Here is a 22,351-nt window from a genome sequence, read left to right as displayed (position 1 = left end):
GTTTTTCCCACTTATTCTCATGCATTTGTTATGGTCTTACCATTTTCTTTTCAAAATTAAATATATATTTATATGGTCTAATAATAATGTTTTAACAAATCTTCTCATACTTATCATAATAAAGATCCATCAAACTAAAATAAAATTGACCAGTATAGTCACAATCAGAGTAACTTATCTATTTCTTCTCTTTTTCAGATCTCACGTTGCAAATCTGTTATACACAGTTAAAAATTACATTAAAATTTCACGTTGCATATAGAAATATTAAATATAGCAATAATGATTTGAATTGAAGTCTTGAATTCTTTAAAATCCCATTTAAAGTTTAAATTTATGATTATTATCAAAAGTTAAACACTTTGCACTTATGAAGTGACTATCATAAAAGAAAGCAACTTTTAATAGAATAAAATTGAATTAAAAAGATTAGAAAATAAATTTAGAGCGTGTTTAGTCATGGATGTTTGAAAATCGAAACAATTAATGAATCCGTGTTATTAGGGTAACAACAAAAGACGAGAAAAAAGTAACGTAGTGTGTTGTGTTGGGTGTAGGTTGGGTAAGGTGGAATAGAAAGAAGGGAAAGAAGAGAGAACTCGGTTTCCACTATGTATCCAATATCCATCCAACTTTAATATTATTCTAAAAGTGCCTTACAACTTTCAACTGTGAACTTTCAACTCACAACAAAACAAAAAACTAAAACCAGCAAATTGAATCGCATTCACATCACTGTCACTACCACCATCGTCATCATCAACCACAACAACTACAACAACGCAAACTGCTTCTCTACGCTCTTACACCACCCTTCTTCACTTCTTTCTCTCGCAACTTCCAGATTCAAGGTTCCTTTTTTCCTCCTCTTTCAATCTAAATTTCTACTTGTGCTGCTGTTGTTTAATCAGTTTTGACTTTGATTTTTGGTTTTGTTTATTTATTCTTTTGGGTGTGTGTGGGGGTCTTATCCTATTTCTGTCACTGGGTCAGCGGGAACATGTGGGAAAAGGAAAAAATCGTTTTTTTTTTTGGATTGTCCAGAAAGATTGTGTTTTGACCATGTTCCTTGCTGCCCAGAAGAGTAATTTTGACATGCACTGTGAATTGTTTGATTACAATGAACTGGATATGTATTCTGGCTTTTGATTTCGTTGGTTTTGCATATGATATCCTTTGCGTGTATTTTGTGTGCGCTCTTGAAGAAACCTAGAAGTTATGGAAACGCATGGTGGCGTGGAAAATCAGATGGTTTTGGAAGGTTTGTTGTGAAATGGGGATTGTTGGCAATGTTTCAGTTTTCTGAAATTTGTGACTGGTGGCTTCACTTATGAAACATTTTAGGCTTGTTTGTTAAATTCTCGAGTTAACTCCTTAACTTGTGAACTCTTGAGAGTTTATGATTGTGAGTAGAGAAAATGAGTTAAATTGCAAATGAAACTGTTTCTAGATGAACTTAAATTATGTCATTCTTAGACTGAAGAAGCCAGGTAACAAGCTTGAAATCAATTGAAAATTTTGCCTCCAATTGAACTGAAAGTGACAGTGTTGTACTAGGGTTTAAATGATTTCAATATTTTAAATCTTTTTCAAATATTTTCACTTTTGGAACTTATGTTTTGATGAATTTATATATGATTTGGCCATTTATATGGTTTGATCTTATTTAGTGCTAATAATGTACTATCCAACTTTATTATTGTTATTTGCTACTTGTCTTTTTGATGAAGTTGAAATGTTAATTCTTGCCATGTTAAGAGTATTATGCTATGCATGTGTCATTAATAGTTTTCTATACGGATTTTTATACTAGGTAAGTAAACTTCCAAGTATATATGTTCGGGAGCCCATAAGTTTTCTTCGACTAACAAGTTTGACAATGAGTGTTTAGGTTTAAATTTTACTTTTAGTTCTGCAGTTTCTCTGACAGTTCCTTTACTTGAAGTGAGATTAGTTATGATCAACCTTTTCATCTGATTTATCCTTTACTTGCTTAACAAACAAACCATTGAGTTATTTTTGTTTTCTTTTCTTTTATTAGGTGCTTCCTATTTAATGATTATTGATTGCTGCTTCTATACTTGAATGTGTGTTAAAGTTTTAATTCCGATCAGTTATTACTATGTGCTGGATTGTTAGCTGAGTGTTGTTTATTTTCTTCTTTGGACAGACATAGCAGTTAATGTGCCTTGGGTTCTTCTGGTGAGGAACAATAGTACCTTGATTTTCATGTCTGGTAATAAAACGAGATCATTGTTTGGCAAAACTTTTGATCTTTAGTGAAGTAGAAACACAAAACGGAAACATAAGAGGTGAACGAATAAAATGGAAACTACAAGGCGGTGGTTTAGTAAGTTCAAGGGAAATGATAAAATGAAGTCTGCAAAAGAAACTACAGGTGTGACCAAAGAAGGGCCAAAGCCCCCAACAAATGAAGAACCGCCTTCAAATGTAACCAAACAGAAAGTTGAAGCTGCAAAGCAGTACATAGAAAATCATTACAAGAAGCAGATGCAAAGCCTGCAGGAGAGGAAGGAAAGGTATCTTCACTTCAATTATATATTTTAGCCCATGATGACAATTCAATCTAGTGTTCTTGATGAGTTCTGTACATATGAAGTAATTTTCTAGCATGCTTATTGTCATATCTGAGCTGATTGAAATGTGTTTTCCTTACTGCCACTGCTTTTTTGTTGCCAAGCAAGCTCTCTTCCAACTGATTATGGAATATAGTTTTGTGTGAGATCGTCTTCAATGGTCTCTGAAGTGATATGTTATTATGTGCAAATAGCTAATGGAAATGGAAATTGTTTTAAGTCTTTAATAAGACCTAAATTATTTTTTTTTGCAGACGTAATATGCTAGAAAAGAAGTTGGCAGATGCCGAAGTGTCTGAGGAAGAGCAGCACAACTTGCTTCAGTATTTGGAGAAAAAGGAGAGGGAGTACATGCGGCTTCAGAGACATAAGATGGGTGCTGATGACTTTGAGCCGCTGACTATGATCGGGAAGGGTGCATTTGGAGAGGTATACACTATCTATATATGTATTTAAATGAAACTATCTTTGTGCATCCAAGTAAAACCATCTTTATGTTTGACCTTAATTTTATATGAACAGATCTTGGCAATAATGTTACAGTAAGTGTTGTTAAAATTGTGATTTAACTTGTTGACTTGTACAACTCTACGAATTTTGGCCCCTAGAGCGAGCTAACTTTGCAGTTGCAGGTCAGATTTCTTTGGATTGTGATCTTGACCATGTAATCACAGGATTAATGATCCTGAATGAGTTTCCCGTTTTCTGTTAGGTTCCAAAAACTCATAATATTAGTCTCTGCCTTTCTATTCTGCGAGTGCAACAAAGCCATCTGTCTGTCACCCTCTATTTTCCTAGGTGGATGGCCTTGACTTTTATCCTTTAGCATTAATGCCAGAACAGGGTGTTGGTGGGTGCCATGGCGGCAATTGTCCATATTCTTAATTGCAACTATCATTGCTGTTCTGGCTGTTGTTGCCATTGCTATTTACTTCGGGGCTGTAGGTTGTTTGTTGGCTCTCAGCACACACAAAAAGCTGAATGATGCAATATTATCGGAATGATAACTTTTAGTGTCTTTTTTTGTTTCTATTAGAATTAGGGAGTAGAAATGATGGCCGATGACTTTTTTTTAGGGTAAAATGCTGTAATGAACTGAAATTGACAGTAGTTAGCCTGAAACGGGTACATGCAATATGTGTGGTGATTTTCTTATTTATGTTTCATAATTGAATGAGTTTCGGTTTTCTGATTCATATATCATAATTGCCATTACTTTTTATTTTCTTTTCAAATTTAAATGTGCTATTTTTATCAACTGAAAGGAAAGAAGGTTAATTGTTTCACATTTATCGGCTATTTATTAATATTTATGATTATGATTTTCCTATTTAAGATAGTTTAATGTTGTGATTTAGAGGGTGTTTTCCTTATCTATATTATTTTGTATGCATATACATGTGTATATCAGTATAATTTTGCCTTTTAGGTAGGTCCTTTGTAGAATCTTGAGTAGATTGCATTGAGTTCTGTTACCTCCAGTGACTAAAATGAGTTGACTGATATGTATGTGTGGTGGCTGGTGATGTTGATTGCAATTTGAAACCATAAATTCTGGTTACAAGTTTATAGCTCTCTTTAACAATCAGATCAGTTTTGTTCTTCTCTATTTTCATTTCTGTTCCTGATATTTGGAGGTAGAATTGCTAGTCATATTGAGTAATGGCACTCATATTAGTTATTTAACTCTACTATATTGACAGGAACTGAAATTTACTATTAATGTTTGATGGGAATTTAAGGAACTAGCCTTGATTGCAGTACGATTAGTATAAGAAAGAATAAAAATAGAAATGGCAAAAAGAAAATCTACTCAGAGAATGCTCTCTGCTCAGTGACAAAAATCATCCTCCTCACTCCTTGCTCTCCAACCCCCCCCCCCTCCCCCTCTCTCATATCCATGTCTTCTGCATGATTTCCCCATACCTACCTCTCCAATCTCCTTGTTACAGTTGTCCATTCTGTTAGTCCCCCTACACTGTTTCGGTAATAGAATTCTCCTTCTCAATTATACCCTTAACCCCTTCTTTCTCATAAAATTCAGTTGGAGGCCCAACTGCCATTGGCCCATCATTTTTATATTGCACTTGTTTCTACACATGTTAGAAATTTTTAGATTAAGGATATAACTAAGGTATGCTAGGGAGAAGTGGTCTTGCAAAGAGGGATATCGGCATTTCAAAATTTATAGTGATGATGAAGTTTTGCGATCAAGAACCTTCAATTTAACATTTAAAGAACCATTGTATTTTGACATTGTGCTGGTTTAAACTCTACTGAATTGCTGAATTATATCAATTATTTTAGTTGCAAAGAAAACTCTAGTTTGTTTTATGCATATTAGCTGTTTCCACCATTGAGTAACCTGTGAAGTTTTATGAAGAATTTGGCTTGGAGACATTGCTGTTATTGGATAGCCTCTTTGGCAAGTAATGAGTATTTTTTTGAAACTCTGATTATATAAACTTGTCTAATGATTTGTTACAATGTTGCAATTCCATCTGTTCATAGGTTAGAGTCTGCCGGGAGAAGGCCACTGGTCATGTTTATGCTATGAAGAAGCTAAAGAAATCAGAGATGCTTCGTCGTGGCCAGGTATTGAAATGATCACATTGTTGGAGTAAATTGTGCTTTCTTAAACTTTTTGGATACTTTTTCAGGTTGAACATGTAAAAGCTGAGAGAAACCTACTTGCTGAAGTTGACAGCAATTGCATTGTTAAACTTTATTGTTCCTTTCAAGATGAGGAATACTTATATCTCATAATGGAGTATCTACCTGGTGGAGATATGATGACATTGCTGATGCGGAAGGATATACTGACAGAAGATGAAGCCAGATTCTATGTTGGGGAGACTGTCCTAGCCATAGAGTCAATTCACAAACATAATTATATTCATAGGTAAACTCAAACATAAATGATGGAAAATTGTAGTATTCTTTTATGACATGGATCACCGATATTTAGAGTGGCCTTCTTTTGGATCTATAAATTCTTTTGATGATTTGATTTTTAAATGCATTCCAGAGATATCAAGCCTGACAACTTGCTGCTAGATAGAAATGGTCACATGAAGTTGTCAGATTTTGGATTATGTAAACCACTAGACTGCAGTAATCTTCAAGAAAAGGACTTTTCTGTTGGAACTAATCGAAGTGGAGCCCTCCAAAGTGATGGACGTCCAGTGGCTCCTAAACGAACTCAACAGGAACAACTGCAGCATTGGCAGAAAAATCGACGAATGCTTGTAAGACCCTCAATATTAACCCTCAATATTAGTTTCCACATACGTTTATGATCATTTTAATTCCTTGTTTATTTTCAGGCCAGAACCATTTCTAGGATTAAATAGACAATTCGCTGTTAATTACTTACAGGTTTTGGATGTTGATATGTTTATTTTTATAGGCATTTTTTAGGTGGATATCAAAGTGATACACCACCTCTCATTAGGAAAGTGTATGTGAGAAGATAGAGGAACATAAATGACGATAGGGATACAAATACAGTTGTAACTAACTTGGAGCAGTTAGAGTAGTTATAACTAACTGGAATACATTTTTAACGAACTAAGAGTAGTTATAGTTGTAATTAACTGTTCTGTAGTTAGTAGTATAAATAGGAGGTTGGTCAAAGAAGGGAGGCTGTGGTTGCAGTGTTTATTGAGAAAGTTTTTGGCATTCTTGAATTTTACATCATTTCCTCTTGGGTTTAGGGATGACAATGGGATGGGTGGGTTTTGGTTTTACTATTCCATTCTCATCCCTAAAGTAAATAGGGGTTAGTGCTATTTATGCTATTTTATTTGGACTAGAAGTGTAAATCTAAGTCTTAGTATAAATAAGTGTTAGTGCCCTGTCTTTTGGAAAATATCATCCGCACCATATGTCAATATACATTTTTGTTATTTGAAGTCTCATTTCTTCCTTCCTATATCAAATGGTATAATTTAACATGTAAGTTGTTGAACACTTGATTTTGCCTCAGTTTTAAGCCTTTCTTTCTTTGCAATAACGCAGGCCTATTCTACAGTTGGAACACCTGATTATATTGCTCCAGAAGTTCTACTGAAGAAAGGATATGGCGTGGAATGTGATTGGTATTAGATAATATCTTCTACTTCTCCATTCAAAAGTCTACACAAAGCCCCCCAATTTCTTGTGAACTTTTTATTGTTTCAGTTCATTCTGATGTTATGTGAATTCTTCCAGGTGGTCTCTCGGAGCTATAATGTATGAAATGCTTGTGGGGTATCCACCCTTTTACTCAGATGAACCAATGTTGACTTGTAGAAAGGTAACATGCAGATCTGATCTTAATGGATTCCATTCCAATTCATAATGCATTTAGTATGAATTGGATTACACCATGTCTGATTTTGAGTCCATTGTGTTCTGCAAGATTTAACTGTTTCTCATGGCAATTAGCGTGAAATGTTTAACTGTTTTCCATTGTGTTCCTTTTATTGTAACATTTTTTTTGTCTTCGTCAATTATAATTGTGTTGTACGTCACCTTCAATATGCAGATAGTAAATTGGAGAACTAATTTGAAATTTCCAGAAGAAGCTAAACTTTCAGTAGAGGCAAAAGATCTTATTTGTAGACTCCTGTGTAATGTGGAGCAGAGGCTTGGAACCAAAGGAGCCGATGAAATAAAGGTGTTGTGGTGTGTTCTTTGCTAAATTTTACAATCTACCTTACAATACAGTTGTACATTAACAAATGAGCGGTTGATCATTTTGTCCAGGCCCATCCATGGTTCAAAGGCATTGAATGGGACAAACTGTACAAAATGAAAGCTGCTTTCATACCTGAGGTCAATGATGAATTAGATACTCAAAACTTTGAGAAGTTTGAAGAGGTATGTTATGTGTCTTGATGTTCATGGATATAGAAGAGTTCATTTATTTATTTATTTTTGTCACCATTGTCATGCTCTTTTTGTTCTACCAATGATGTGTAGGTAGACAAGCAAACTGTAGCTTGCTCAAAAGCAGGGCCCTGGAGAAAGGTTGGTTCTTTTTATTTACATTTTGTATATAGTTGGTCTACAAGAGCTGCTTTATTTGTACCGTTTGTTAATGTCATTGATGTGGATTAGGCCATTAGATTTGATATTTAGGATTTTGCTCTCGCAATTAGTCTTTCATCTGGAATTTTTTATTGTTACTTTGATTAAGGGATCTTATTCTGTTTTGGATATCTTATTCCAACTTAGAATAGAAATAGTTTATTATGTTTCTGGATATTGGGTTATAAATAGACTGATGGGATATATATTTGATTAGAGATGCTTTTTGATTAATATACTATATTGAATTTCAGAATTTCCTTCATTCACTGTGTACATATTGGAGTCTAGGTTTATCAGGAGTGTACTCTGCCAAGTTCAAATTATACATAATCAGATTATTTTGGGTTATTCATCACAAGTAAAACTGCTAGAACGAGTCTATCTCTCTATTATTTTAATGTATCTACCTATCCATTAATCTATCTATTATAAATTTTTCATTGGTTTCTCATGTGATGAAACATCTTGACAATTTAACTTGAATGTAATTGAGAAAATAAGGTGCTTAGAATTGGTTTGAGTAATTTCCAGAAGGTTGATTCATTATCTCTGGAATCTGCTATTATGCTTGTAGCAGATTGCCACTAAAACATTTGGTTTGCAATTTACTCTGAGTACATTTTGCTGCAGATGCTGCCATCTAAAGATGTTAACTTCGTTGGCTACACATACAAGAATTTTGAAATCGTAAATGATCATGAAATACCAGGAATTGGTATTTACAAATCTCTCTCTCTCTCTCTCTCTATATATATATATGTGTGTGTGTGTGTGTGTGTGTGTGTGTGTACCTATGTATATATCTATGTGTTATAACTGTTCTACTATGTAACTTTTCATTTCATTTTCATCATTTTCTTTCCAGAACAACAAAAACAGATATTTTCTTTATTGTGTATTTAAAGATTCTTTTGACCATTTAATCTAATTGATATTTGATTCTCTTGTTAATTTAATTTGATTCCAAAGCTGTATAATTGATATTTCATTAACTATTTGTTTTATTGCCATACAATTAAAATGAAGCAGATTTGTTTCTAAATGTTGTCTTATTCCCATGTTATATATGGTTTCCTGCATGAGATAATAACTAATTTTGGATCTTGATGGGTTGAATAATTTTAATTTTGATTTTACCATAATTTTTTGTTGAGATCATTTCTTTCTTTTTCATTTTTTCACTTTATAGCCATCACTGCATTTCTCTTCACAACTATTTTTTTTGTGTACATTATCAGCTGAACTGAAGAAGAAGACCACAAAACCTAAAAGACCATCTATTAAGGCCCTATTTGGTAAGAATATGTTATTCTTTTTCAGATATTTGTCTTTCTATATATCCAATGAAAGTATAAGTGATACCCGAATGATTCCATTCTAGAACTGCATATACTTCTTCCTTCTACTTTGTATCACAGACAGTTTCTTCTGACATATTTCAAGATTATATTTTATGTTGTCTTAGAAGGAAATAGATAAAGATCAAGAAAAAGAGGGGAAAGTAAACCTCAACCACATGAATTTTAACAAATTTTCTCCTTCCCTTTTTTCTCCCTAATCCCAATTCTGTAGTTTCTAAGACATGCATAGAAAAAACTTTCTTTTAAGATTTTAGTCCATTTAATGCTTCCGCACTTTTATGTTGTCTTTTTATCTTGTGTTCTTTGTTCTTTCTTTTGTTAATTTGAACCTTCACATTAAAATAACCTTGTTATCTTAATGTTCAATGAGGATCTTCATGAGACTTTCTTAAGAAACGTAAACACAAACACATTGTCTTCTTAAAATCAACAAGAGTAACTCTCATCAGAAAATCATATGGTAGCTAACTCTCAATCACTTTAGATAATGTGTGTATATAAAAAATGCTTTAGAAGCTGCCATAAAGCAAATTAAGAGGTTTCAGAAGTTCACAAGTCATGATAATTTTCTCATGCAGTTGCTGTTACCTTTTGTCACTATATCTTCAAACGGCTTGATACATTCTCTAATGAATCAGTTTTACTGTGTGATACAGAGGATGAATCAGCTGTGGCTGCGAATCAACCTGTGAGAGGGAGCTTCTTAAATCTCTTACCTCCTCAAATGGAAGTTCCTGAAAAAAGCGAATCACAATGATCTATACAAATATTTTTTACAGGACATGTTGAAGACCATGGACACAAACAAATGTGGATGTCTACTGATTGTTCATTTTCTCACATTCTTTTGTTAGATTGGAGTTGATAGATTTGGAAGCCAGCAGATCCTGAAATCTCTGGTTTTGGATTGCTGGTTTTTTTAGCTGACTGGGATATTGTTTGCTTAGAAAAATGTTATAAGGTGTATATTCCTCAATTCACCTTCTATCAAACTTCAATATGTTAAATATCATAGTTTCTTTTTCTGTAATTATGTTACTGTTGAAGTTGAAGTTCTGACAAAGATGTGCAATTCACACATTTTTGTACAACTTATAGATATTGATTGGTTTGTAGGTTAACATTTTCTGTTATCTGATGTTAGGGTCCAAATTTTACTGCTGAAATCATGCCTTACAAGACTGTTTATCATTTATGTTGCATCATCTTCACATGTTAAAAAAATGATACTGTGACTCAAATTTAGATAACTGGGGAATGAGTCTAAAATTGGTTGAACTGGTCATGGATGAGTAAAATCAGGGAAAATTGGTTGGAAGCAGGTTCTTAATATGAAGAACTTTTTTTTTTTTTTTCTGTAGTTGTTTTTGGAAGAGATTAGTATTTGGTAAGAGTTTATTTGTTGCTCAATTAAAATATAATGTATTAAATTTGTTGGTTTTCAGATTAGTATTGTTTTAGTATATTTGTTAAAAAAAGTAAAATAATAATACTGAGTTAAAACTAGTCAATTTTTGATCGTGTGGTACAATTGGTTTAGTTTGAACTAGTTTACGTATTATTTTTATGTCTAATTCAGACAATTTTTTTTACCTTAAAAAGGAATCCATTTAAATCGCAAGCATCTTGTATCATTTCCTTATTTATTTGAATTATGTATCATTTCTTTATTTATTTAAATTATAGTTGACCAAAATTATTTTATATTAATAACCTCATGATTTTTAAGAAATTACGAATTTATTTTGCAATCTTATACGTTCATAGTGCATTTATATTTGCCTTTTATTTCAGTTAAATAATATTCTTTAAAAAAAAACTTTGTAAAAATGTTATTAAAAATAATTTTTTTTAATAAATAAATAAATTCTTTTTTTATTTGTTATTTTTTATAGATTAAATTATACACTTATTAAATGAATAAATAAATTCTTTTTTATTTGTTAAAGGATAAGTGTGTTTAATTAAAAAATGACATCACTACAGTTAAAAAGAGGGAATATCTTTTATGTAATATTATCAAATAAGAGAATTATTTGCTATTTTTTATAAGATATTTATAGTTAAAAAATTGTATCCAATTGAAAATCTCTCTCTATATATATATATTAATTATTATTTTTTGTTATTATAATTGAATATGTTATAGAATCAATTCCAATTTTCCATTGTTTTTGAAAGCTAGCTCAAAGTGTGATCTTCAAACTACAGTATTAAACTATGGAACTAAAACTTATAGTTTATTTGGAGTTCTTTTAACTGTTCTACGTTATGTTGATCAATATAAATTAACCACCATGTAATGTCAATAGAATAATAAAAAATTATTTTAGTGATTAAATTTTATTTAACAGTCAAATAGAAAAATCTATTAAAGAATACACTTTTTAAAATAGAATTCATTTACAATCATTTATTAAGATTAAAAAAATCATTTCAAATATGTATATAGTAAAAATTATAGATAATTTATTTTTAAAGTAAACTCCACAATTTTACCTCTTGAAATTTCTCCAATTTTCTAACAAAGAAAAATTAAAAGCAAAAAAATAAATAAAAATCAAAGAGTTTGGTAGAATGTATTTTTCGTCATAAAACTTATGTCTCTTTCAAGTTTTCTTTTTTTAGCATTGAATGAAAAACCCCTTTTTCAAAAACGCAACGTGGCTAAATAGAAGCCCAAAATCTAACCCAACACACACAAAAAAAAAAAAAACACGGAACGAAACGATCCTCATAGCAATCAAATCCAGAACACAACACAGAGCAGCAGGAAGAAGTGTTCCCATTTCAACACTCATCAGATCCCATTGAACAATCAATTGCATCTCCACTGGTACGTTTTTTTCGTGTTTCTCACCCTTCTTCTTCCCAAATCCAACAATGTTGGAATTTCTCAAACCTGTGCCCTAGTTTTCTTTGCTTCAGATTTCACCTTCAAAACATATTCGTGGTTACGATTCGCCTGCAATGCAATCTGACCCTTTCTTCATTCTTCCCAGACTTGCAGATGCATGAGACCCATCACGTTTATTTGTCTTTCTGATGTTTCCCCAATTTCTCATAAAACGCTATTTTGTGTGTGTGTGAAATTATTGTGTGGATTTTATGTTGAGAGAAAATTTGAATTTTTCTTATTGGGTTGTTTTTTTTTTTTTTTTCTTTTTGGGAAAAAACTTAGATACAGCCCCGTAGTTGTTTTTGGCACTGTTTTCTTCAATCAGAAGAGAATCAGAGTTTTATCTTGATAATTTTAGTGATTAAGGTTTGTTTTAAAGGTGAACATAGTTAACAGAGATAAAACTCCAATTGTGATGCCTACAAATGAAACTGCATCTAAGTTTTGTCCTTGTTTATGTTATTTGATTTGATTGCGCTGAATAGGGTTTGATTATGAGTAATTGTAATTGGTAATTTTAATTATTGTGTTCATGTGTCCCGTAGTCAATAGTCAATTTTATTTGATGATGTATAGTTGTGGACGATTTGATTAACCCAAAATAATTTGTTCTGAAACTTGGAATTAATGTCAGGTAAGGCAATCATGAGGGGAATTCTTTCACTAAGGACAGCCTTGGTTCAACATCGTAGTGAGAAATTGGGTTTTGGTTTAAGACAATTTAGCACTCAGGGTGCTTCTACTCCTACCTCACCACAGCCGCCACCACCTCCTCCACCGCCAGAAAAAACCCATTTTGGTGGCCTTAAGGATGAGGACAGGATATTTACTAACTTATATGGGCTACATGACCCTTTTCTGAAAGGTGCCATGAAACGTGGTGATTGGTATCGAACGAAAGATCTCGTAACCAAGGGTACTGATTGGATTGTGAATGAAATGAAAAAGTCTGGCCTCCGTGGGCGTGGTGGTGCTGGTTTCCCTTCGGGCCTTAAATGGTCATTCATGCCCAAAGTATCTGATGGCCGCCCTTCCTATCTTGTCGTTAATGCTGATGAAAGTGAACCTGGAACTTGCAAAGACAGGGAGATCATGCGGCATGACCCACATAAGCTGTTAGAAGGTTGCTTAATTGCTGGAGTGGGAATGAGGGCTACTGCTGCCTACATCTACATCAGGGGTGAATATGTGAATGAACGTAAGAATCTTGAAAAGGCCAGGCAAGAGGCTTACGCAGCTGGTTTATTGGGTAAGAATGCTTGTGGCTCAGGCTATGATTTTGATGTTCATATCCACTTTGGTGCTGGAGCTTATATTTGTGGTGAGGAAACAGCCCTCTTGGAGAGTCTTGAAGGGAAACAAGGTAAACCAAGATTGAAGCCACCTTTCCCAGCCAATGCTGGGTTGTATGGTTGTCCTACCACTGTTACAAACGTGGAGACTGTGGCTGTTTCTCCAACCATTCTAAGGCGTGGGCCTGAATGGTTTGCCAGTTTTGGTAGGAAGAACAATGCTGGGACAAAGCTGTATTGTGTGTCAGGGCATGTCAACAAGCCTTGCACTGTTGAAGAGGAAATGAGTATTCCACTGAAGGAGTTGATAGAGAGGCACTGTGGAGGTGTTAGAGGAGGATGGGATAATTTACTTGCAGTGATCCCAGGAGGATCGTCTGTTCCTCTGCTTCCAAAGAATATATGTGATGATGTCTTGATGGATTATGATGCGTTAAAGGCTGTCCAGTCTGGGTTGGGAACTGCAGCTGTAATTGTGATGGATAAATCTACTGATGTTGTGGATGCTATTGCAAGGCTTTCTTACTTCTACAAGCATGAGAGCTGTGGGCAGTGCACCCCATGCAGGGAGGGAACTGGCTGGCTTTGGACGATCATGGAAAGAATGAAAGTTGGCAATGCCAAGCTAGAAGAAATTGATATGCTTCAGGAGTTAACTAAACAAATTGAGGGTCATACAATTTGTGCATTGGGTGATGCTGCTGCATGGCCAGTGCAGGGTCTTATCAGGCATTTCAGGCCTGAGCTTGAGAGAAGGATTAGAGAGAATGCTGAAAGGGAGCTGCTGCAGGCCACTGGTTAGGCTATTACTAAGGTTGTTTCTTAACTTAGTTACCTTACTTTACCCTTTTAATCATTTAAGGGAACATCTCTTTATCAGACTTTTCCATATTTGTTTGATCAAGCTTGGAAATGCTAGATAAAAACAGGGTTAAATAGATAAAAGAATATATTTGCTTTCAAATTTTTGTAGTGAACAACTTGATGTTTGGAGAGGCACAAGAGAGGCATGATTAGACCCAAGAGAATTGCATATACAAACCAGATAGTTCTCTTTATATATTTTCTGGATTAAATCTGAAAATAACTTAAAACAGATATCTGATCAAACAACAAAGGACGAACACAGGGCAAAGTCTCTCACAGAATGACCTCTCTCAATAAACAATAAACTGGTCGTCTAATCCCCAACACAGGCATTTTCTCTTTCAAATACAATCCCTACCAATTACCTTTAGAACACAGAAACTGTTATGCCATGTATATATATGGTAACACCACAAATCTATAACTGCCTGAAGACAAATAGTACACCAACAAATACTTCAGATACATAACATCCTAAACAACAGCCTAAAGACGCATCAGATACCTATTCAGAGCTAGTACGAACTTAAATGCATAATAAGGTGTCCTAGAGTTCAACTTTAGTAGTATGTTATTCCTGAAGTGATAAATGTGGGACATCTACGTGTTGATGAAATCTATTTTCAGGATATTGCTTGTTAAATTAACTACCTTAGAGAAAGTTCTAGTGTTTGGCTAACAAAAGCAGAGTTTTTGGTTTATATATTTCGATAAAAGCAAAATTTTTTGTAGGTAGAAAGTTGTGACCCGAACTTATTCCAAGTAAATTGCACTCCCCCCTTCCCTTTGGTTCAGTTTAGTGTAAGCACTCTTATTGGAGATTTGATAGATCTTAGGGACTTTAGAAGATGAAATGAAAATTATGGGTAAACTTTCAAACTAGAGGGATTTTAAAAATGTCATCCAATATTATGAAGTCCTCAAATCAATAAGAAAGCTGTGGAGAATGGAGAACTATCTCTAGTAGGTCTATTCGTAGTCGTTTTTCACTAATAAGTAGCTTGTTTTCTACTTGCTATTGTGCTGCTATCAAATCACCTAAATATCTAGTCTCATACATACTCATGATGTCCAATTTTCAAAGTGAGGTAGTGTATAAGATATATCAAATTAACTAAAGACATAGTCAAATTATAGTATGTAGATAGGTGGAAATCTTATTTTAGGTCGATTTTGTGAGGTTGAGTCATGTTTAAAATTGACTTTCTAAGATTAGTTTGATTTATGTAACATTTATTTCTCATTGAAATATATCGCTGAAAGAATTATGTTTATGTTGTATGCTCTATTAGCAATATGAAGAGTAAAGGCTTATCTACCCTTAATTTGTATTAAGTCACGTGTAAACTTAGCCCACTTCGTATGAAGAGTGTACGTGAACCTTTACTTTATCACTTCATATATTTTTGTCAAAGACCAGTTATCCCATTATAATTTCTTTGTCCGTGGTGGAGTTCAAAATAGTTTCTTTTTTATTTTTTTTTTATATTATTGATGTTGTATAGTTAGTTTTTAACATGTGAGATTGAGATGCTTTTGACTGGCAAGGTTAACCTGAAACCAATGCTAGGTTTATATCTTTATTTTATAAATGTTGACAAACGTCTTTCGCATTGACATTGCTACCGATTGAGTCCATCTTAATATAAAAAATATGAAAGAAAATTCATACTTAAATATCAACATTAACTATGCTATGCAATGGGAAGATGTTTGCTTATATGATGTTTGATGCCTGACCGCTCTTTACATACGAATTGTATTATATGCAGGGGTATGACTGTCTGGTGGATAAAAAGAATCAGAATAAAACATTACCAGTCATTTTGCAAAAATAGGTGGATCAGGTTACTGTAGCTTTATCGCTACTTCTATTTACTTTTTTCATGTTGTAGCAGTTATTGGCTGGACCATACCTGGGAATCCATTTGGGAGAGTTTAAACTGTGTACCTGCTTGTCATTTGACACATTTTCCTGTAATTTGTTAATAATATCTGTATACTGTATTAATTTTGAGAAACAATTCATGCTTACGCATGTTATCAGTGAATCATGAGGTATCATGTCCACCGGATTTGATTGAATTATTTATTTGGGTTAACTTTCTTAGAAGAACATGTTATTCAACAACCATTCTCAACTTGCTTGTTCGAAGTCTGTTGATTCATATGCATGGACTGAAACATATGTATACTTTGATAATTTTCGGCTAGAATTATAATCCCGGCACCAAGGTCATTTCCTTATTTCTTTTATATGCAAGAGACATTTTTGACTTCTATGAAATACTTCTTCCAAATTGCTGTGTTTTGATTTTGCCACTCTTTATTGTAACAGCAGCCGAAGTTCTACCTATATTTGGTGTTTTGTTCTTATAGCATATTATTAACTGTTCTTATAGCATATTCTTGTAATATGCTATAATTATAGCATATTATAGCATATTATTAACTTTTTTGTCATTTTGTACGTCTTGGCAATACATGCTGTTCAGTCAAAACAATTGTCAAACAAGCACAACTTTTGGCAAACTATGACCAAAAGAATTTTTGTAGTAGGAAAATAATTTCATACCTTTGCATTTCTTCAATAATTTATTTGTTATGATCTTTTTATTTATAGAATAAATCAAATATAAAAATTAGGAGACTTATTTGTACTATCATTTTACAATATATTTTTTAATAGTACAAATTTAAAATAACAATAAATATTTAACTAAATTGAATTGAATTTAAAGGGTGAAAACAATTAAAAAATGACCATGAAATTTATAAAATTAAAATAAAGATTCATATTGAATTGCCATTGAATTTTCTGTTGAGTGAAACTAAACACATGATTGTGAGTGAAATAAAGAAATCGGAAGGATTTGGGGTAAAATATATAAGATTTTGTTGAAAAAAAGTGTCAATTGCTACCAATCACGTATATACAGAAATTTAGACCAAAAAATTAGGGTGTGTGTGTGAGAGGGTTAACCCTCCCTAATATTGTAAATTTTTCTTAATATTTTTTTACCAGAATAATAATTTGATTTGAAAGATCTTTGAATTTCTTAATGATTAGTAGATTACCCAGTTACTTTTCTCATTTTTCTGAACCACAATTATTTCATTATATAAACCAGATTTTATTCCAATTTAGTGCGTACTATAATTTAGTCCCAAAGCAACTAGCAAAGCTGATTTAATTGTTTTTCTTAGATGGAGCAGATGGAGAATACTAAACTTTCACACAGTAGTTAAAGATAAAAAAAAATCATGTGCAAATTCATCTTTCATTTTCATTAGAAAGCATACACACTATCTTTTGCTTGCTCAGCTATATTAAATCATATTTCTTTCTCCAATCTTGTTTTCTGTCAAAATATGCAATGTGATATCTCTCCAATTGTGAAGAGAGTGAAAAGCAAAATGGTCACACCCTAAACAACTTAATAAGCTTACAAATACTAAACTATTCCTAAGTTCTTTATTCTGACACTTAAGCTGTTGCTATGCTCTTTCTTCCACTTTCAATCTCTAATTAACAGGAGAAATAGAATGTGATGATAAAATAGAAGAGAGAAAAAAACTAGATTGAAAGTGTTAAATAGGAGTTTACAACATTAAGCTGTCTATAAATCGATATTGAATCAACTAATCACTTGAAACTTAGTTTGACACATCGCATCTCTTCTCCTTCAGTTCTTGTGCAAGCACATCAATAGAATCTGAAATTTCAGCTCTGTACACAAAGTACTTTGCAGCAAACATGAAGAAGATGAAATTCAGAAAGTTTAGAACCACGAAAAATGCGTAGTAGTAATCAAGATGAGAAGCATTCAGGTTGTTCAAAACCCATCCTTTGTGGCCATTTTTCTTAGTGATGCTTGAAACTGTGGAGAGAAGAAAAGAGCTGATGAAACTCCCAATGCCAACAGTAGTAATGGAAAATGAAGTTCCAAGGCTCTTCATGCTTTCTGGGGCTTGGTCATAGAAGAACTCTATCTTTGAAACCTCTAAGAAGGCTTCACCTAATCCCATCAGCACAAATTGAGGAGCCAAAATGAATATGCTCAAAGGAACTTGTTTTCCATTTTGAACTACCCCATGTTCCTTTGCCACTTTAAGTCTATACCTTTCTGTCAAAGATGCTACTATCATAGTCACTATGTGGATCATGATTCCTATGCCCATTCTTTGAAGAAGAGTGATCCCTCTGGGATTCTTGGTGAATCTCTTCATGATCTTAACAAAGACACGGTCATAGAGTACAACACAGACAAGCATGGTGAAAGATGTGAATGCAATCAAACTTGCAGGTGGAATGTTGAATCTGCCAATGTGTCTATCAAGAGTAACTCCTTGCTTTACAAAAAGGGTGTTTGTCTGAGCAAGCATTGTGCTTGGAATAAATGTAGCAACCCAGATGGGGATCATCCTCAGGATTTGTTTAGTTTCCTCTACTTGAGTAACTGTGCACAGCATCCATTCACTAGTACTTGAACTACTTCTCACACAAGCCTTGTTGAGGAACCTGCATATTTGTACTTGTGAACATAACATTTCATAGTAACAAGATCACACATCAAATGAATGAGAAAATAGGCTAGAACTACACCTTGTTTGTTTGCAGGTTTCAAAAACAATTCTATGTTGTGTAAACTGTTGTAGCCTAAGCACATTTGAAAGTATTTTGTCCTCTATGCACATTTCTTTTTTTTGTTTTCTAAAAGTTTTTCCCCTGAACAAAGTTTGAAGAGAACAGAACAGGATGAGAAAGCTTCTCCTAACTCTTTCTCTTCTTTGGCTTTTAAAAATTATTTCAGAAACTATTTTCAAAATGGGTTAAATATATATTTAGTTTCAAAACATTGACGCGAAATTAGAATTTAAACTTGGACATAATTTGGTTTTCAAATTTTAGAAATGAATAGATACAATCCTTCTAACCTAACTTGAGTTAATTTTTTTAGATGTGTAAAATAGTATTTTAGGCTAATATTTGAACAGTTTACAATGTTTGACATGTTCCAACTCAAATGTCAACTTCGAACGTCATTTAACAATTAATGTCCTTGGTTTAAAATAGTTATATCTATTCATTATTTAAGTTTGGAGATCAAAATATACTAAAGTTGAGACAAGAACAAATTCTAATTTTACTTCCAAGTTTAAGTAGAGTTTGGATGAGAAATTATTATCCATCAGTGTGAAAGGAAAATTTTTAAAACAAAAAAATTAGAAGAGAATCAGACAGATCATAGTACCTCAATGTATGAGTGGAATTAATCCTGAATTTCCCTTTCTTTCTGTATTCTTCCACATCAAGCTCATGTAGTTGTGTAGAGTCAACAGGAACATTCACATTCCTTTTCCTCACAGCAGCCACTATAACCCTTGCAATTCTAGTGAAGGAACTCCCTGAGGCCAATCTGTGTCTATAGAAGGGTGTGCCTGCCATGAATGTGATGAATGCTATAGCAAGCCCAATAGTTGGAATACCATAACCAAGAGCCCACCCCACATTGTCTTGTATGTACACAAGAACTGTGAATGAAAAAAGGGTCCCAACGAAGATGCTGGAAAACCACCAGTTAAAGAATGAGAGTTTATATGCCTTCTCTTTGGGGTCAAAATCATCAAATTGGTCTGCACCAATGGTGGAAATGTTGGGCTTGGTTCCACCACCACCCACTGCTAAGATGTATAGTGCACCATAGAACACACCTAACTGTAGTGTGGTGGCCTTCTTGCATTTTGTCACATCCATTTCATGGCACTCTGGAGGCTTTAAACTTGGAAGGGAAACTGATAGTGTAAGCAGACACATACCCTGCCAATGCCAATACACATTAATTTCTCAACCCAGCCAACAGATTTAACAATTTAGCAGAAAAATTGATAGGTAGTAGAAGCTAAGCCAATGTACAATACCTAAACTGAAGATAAACCTAAACATTGACTCTTCTTATTCATTCATTGATGATGCACTCAACAAGACATGTTAGTGTGATTTGCACAAAGATTTGGACATACAACAACTTCATTTCACAAAATCATGGCAGAATTGGCTTTGAACTTGATAAGGATGTGTAAAATGTGTAGAAAGACATACCAGTAGATAGATAACAGAGGAAATGACGAAAGTCCAATAGCGACCAAGGTGAGCATCAGCAACATAGGCACCTAATATAGGAGTTATATAGTTCGTGCCAACCCAATTATTGACATTGTCAGAAGCAGTGACAGTGCCTTGGTGAAGCTTCCTTGTCAGATACAGAACCAAGTTTGATGATATCCCATAGTATGTCATTCTTTCAAACACCTCGTATACTGCATCACACATCTCATTGATTTATTCAACCAAATCAAATCCAATCGATTCAATAGACAATGCAATTCTGTTTTACATATTCACAACCTTATGAGAAACATATGACAATGTTTGGCTTATGCATGACTGCATGTTCATACAACAATATAATGGTAAGGATTCACCTAGAAAATCACAGCATAGACCTAAACAACAAATAGTTCCATTCAATTGCAGCTACTTCAAAAGATGTTATCCATAAAGTGGAAGTCCAGATTCTCTACTGGTTTTTTTGTGTTGTTTTTTAATGAACATTAAAAATACACTGGATTGGTATTTTAAATATCTTTTTAATATATTTTAAAACATTAAAATTAATGGTAATCAGTATATTATGAAAGGTACAGTAGAAAAATAACACAACAAAATTCAGCGGAGAATCCAAGTTCTAAGTAAAGTCATACCATTATAAGGATTAAGTAAGTAAATTTTATATACTACTTTCTGAATTTGGATTTTCTGCTGGTTAATAAATTTTAGTTAATGTTTTGGTATCTTTTGGAGTAATCTTTTTGTACAAATTTTGAGTACAATATCATATCATATAACAAACTTTATAAAATAGGCCTTAAATTAAACCATAGTAAATAAAAAAAAATAATATATTTTATGCCATAAATATTTTGGTATCGACGTAACTCATTTTAAGAGTTCTTCATATTAACTTATATGATTACATTCATTTTAACACTTTTATAAATCACAACCAATATACTCGTCAAGCTATATAACCAATTCACACCTTTAATAAATCATTTCAAGGATTAAATTTGATAACATAAGACACATTCAAGAACTTAATTCACCCCTCATTCAATAAAAGTATAAGTAATTGATAAAATAATAAATAATTATTTAACTTAATTACTCACCTAGCAATAATCTAATCACATCAATTTAAGATGCTTTTTATTATGTTAATCATTTTAATTAATATTTTTTTATTAATCATCTAATTATAACTAATAATATGAACATAAAAGATCTAAACATGATTTTTTTTTACATAACTTAAAACATAATATTGATAGCATATCCACATGATTTATTATTATAAACAAGTTTAAATTTTAGAAGAAACCTATATAATAACATATATGCCAAAATACGTTGACAAACTAACATTCCACGTTCAACTTCAATTTTTCTTCTTTTTTATATTCCAAAATCACATCATCTCTCTTTTTTCACTCTTCTCTCTCTCTCTGCAATCTCACTTCTTATATCCTTTCTTTCTTCCTCTTCATCGTTTCAATTTTTTTTTTCTCTTCTTACCAAGAAAACAATCTTTTAAACACGTAGCAATGTCTTCAAAATTAGTTTACGAAACTAAACAAAATATATGAAAAAAAATATGTAAATATATATAAAGAAAAAAACTAGTTATTTTATGATGGTTAAAATTAATTTTCTACATGGAATCTAAAATTTGGATAGATATAAACATGTAAATGTTAAAAAAGTGTTAAAGTTGTGAAATGATGATAAAAGTGAGAAGAAGAAGGTTACCAAGAAGAAAAGAACAAGCTTTCCAACCACCACTCTTAGCTTTGAGAACAGGTTTTCCTTTGAGATCCACAGTTCCATCTTCTGCATAATCACTCACTCTTCTTCCTCTTTCCATACCCAAAAAAATCTTCACTTCTGAACAAAACCAAAACTATGTCTTTGGATTTGTCTTCAGATTCCCACGTTTGCCTATAAATTCTCATCAAAATTCTGAAACTACGCACAGAACAATCACTCATGTTTCGCGTTTAATGAACATCCTATGACTTTCTTAGACTCAACCAAACACGCAAATGATCTTCTTTCTCTTCACACACAACTATGCTACTTTCAACGTTCAGCACCCAAAAAATCTCTTTCTTCCATAAAATATTTGTCAACTTATATAA

The 22,351-nt window shown here is 32.9% G+C and overlaps 2 protein-coding genes and 1 pseudogene across 3 annotated transcripts; 2 read left to right on the top strand and 1 right to left on the bottom strand.

The window, feature by feature from the left end:
• The first annotated feature begins 624 nt into the window (after nucleotides 1-624).
• LOC114191700 (uncharacterized) lies at nucleotides 625-10,133 on the top strand. The gene is made up of 14 exons (XM_028081050.2): nucleotides 625-851; nucleotides 2,171-2,540; nucleotides 2,852-3,026; nucleotides 5,109-5,192; nucleotides 5,258-5,499; nucleotides 5,626-5,845; nucleotides 6,618-6,697; nucleotides 6,810-6,894; nucleotides 7,126-7,257; nucleotides 7,347-7,460; nucleotides 7,563-7,610; nucleotides 8,304-8,388; nucleotides 8,912-8,968; nucleotides 9,691-10,133. Exons 2-14 carry the CDS (start codon nucleotides 2,326-2,328, stop codon nucleotides 9,789-9,791), a joined length of 1,638 nt encoding a protein of 545 aa, XP_027936851.1. The 5' UTR covers nucleotides 625-851; nucleotides 2,171-2,325; the 3' UTR covers nucleotides 9,792-10,133.
• A 1,598-nt stretch (nucleotides 10,134-11,731) lies between these two features.
• On the top strand, nucleotides 11,732-16,177 carry CI51 (51 kDa subunit of complex I). The gene is made up of 3 exons (XM_028079974.2): nucleotides 11,732-11,870; nucleotides 12,568-14,039; nucleotides 15,865-16,177. Exon 2 carries the CDS (start codon nucleotides 12,579-12,581, stop codon nucleotides 14,025-14,027), a length of 1,449 nt encoding a protein of 482 aa, XP_027935775.1. The 5' UTR covers nucleotides 11,732-11,870; nucleotides 12,568-12,578; the 3' UTR covers nucleotides 14,028-14,039; nucleotides 15,865-16,177.
• Nucleotides 16,178-17,652: 1,475 nt separating this feature from the next.
• On the bottom strand, nucleotides 17,653-22,326 carry LOC114190267 (protein NRT1/ PTR FAMILY 5.2-like; annotated as a pseudogene). The gene is made up of 4 exons (XR_014996642.1): nucleotides 21,963-22,326; nucleotides 20,196-20,413; nucleotides 19,348-19,913; nucleotides 17,653-18,614 (listed from the first exon to the last, which is right to left on the bottom strand). The product of XR_014996642.1 is annotated as a protein NRT1/ PTR FAMILY 5.2-like (transcript).
• Nucleotides 22,327-22,351: the final 25 nt, after the last annotated feature.

Source organism: Vigna unguiculata, chromosome 7, assembly GCF_037176805.1.
Source record: "Vigna unguiculata cultivar grain cowpea cultivar isolate G323 ecotype 2 chromosome 7, ASM3717680v1, whole genome shotgun sequence".
NCBI classification, from domain to species: Eukaryota; Viridiplantae; Streptophyta; class Magnoliopsida; order Fabales; family Fabaceae; genus Vigna; species Vigna unguiculata.
The sequence above is the reverse complement of the archived record's forward strand: the minus strand, read 5'-3'. Positions and strand labels throughout refer to the sequence as shown.

Excerpts from the sequence above, each read along its gene's own strand:
- LOC114191700 (XM_028081050.2), top strand. The coding sequence starts at position 2,326 with ATGGAAACTACAAGGCGGTGGTTTAGTAAGTTCAAGGGAAATGATAAA. Across the intron at positions 5,500-5,625 it reads AAACATAATTATATTCATAG|AGATATCAAGCCTGACAACT; the intron begins GTAAACTCAAAC and ends AATGCATTCCAG. Across the intron at positions 7,611-8,303 it reads AAGCAGGGCCCTGGAGAAAG|ATGCTGCCATCTAAAGATGT; the intron begins GTTGGTTCTTTT and ends ATTTTGCTGCAG.
- CI51 (XM_028079974.2), top strand. The coding sequence starts at position 12,579 with ATGAGGGGAATTCTTTCACTAAGGACAGCCTTGGTTCAACATCGTAGT.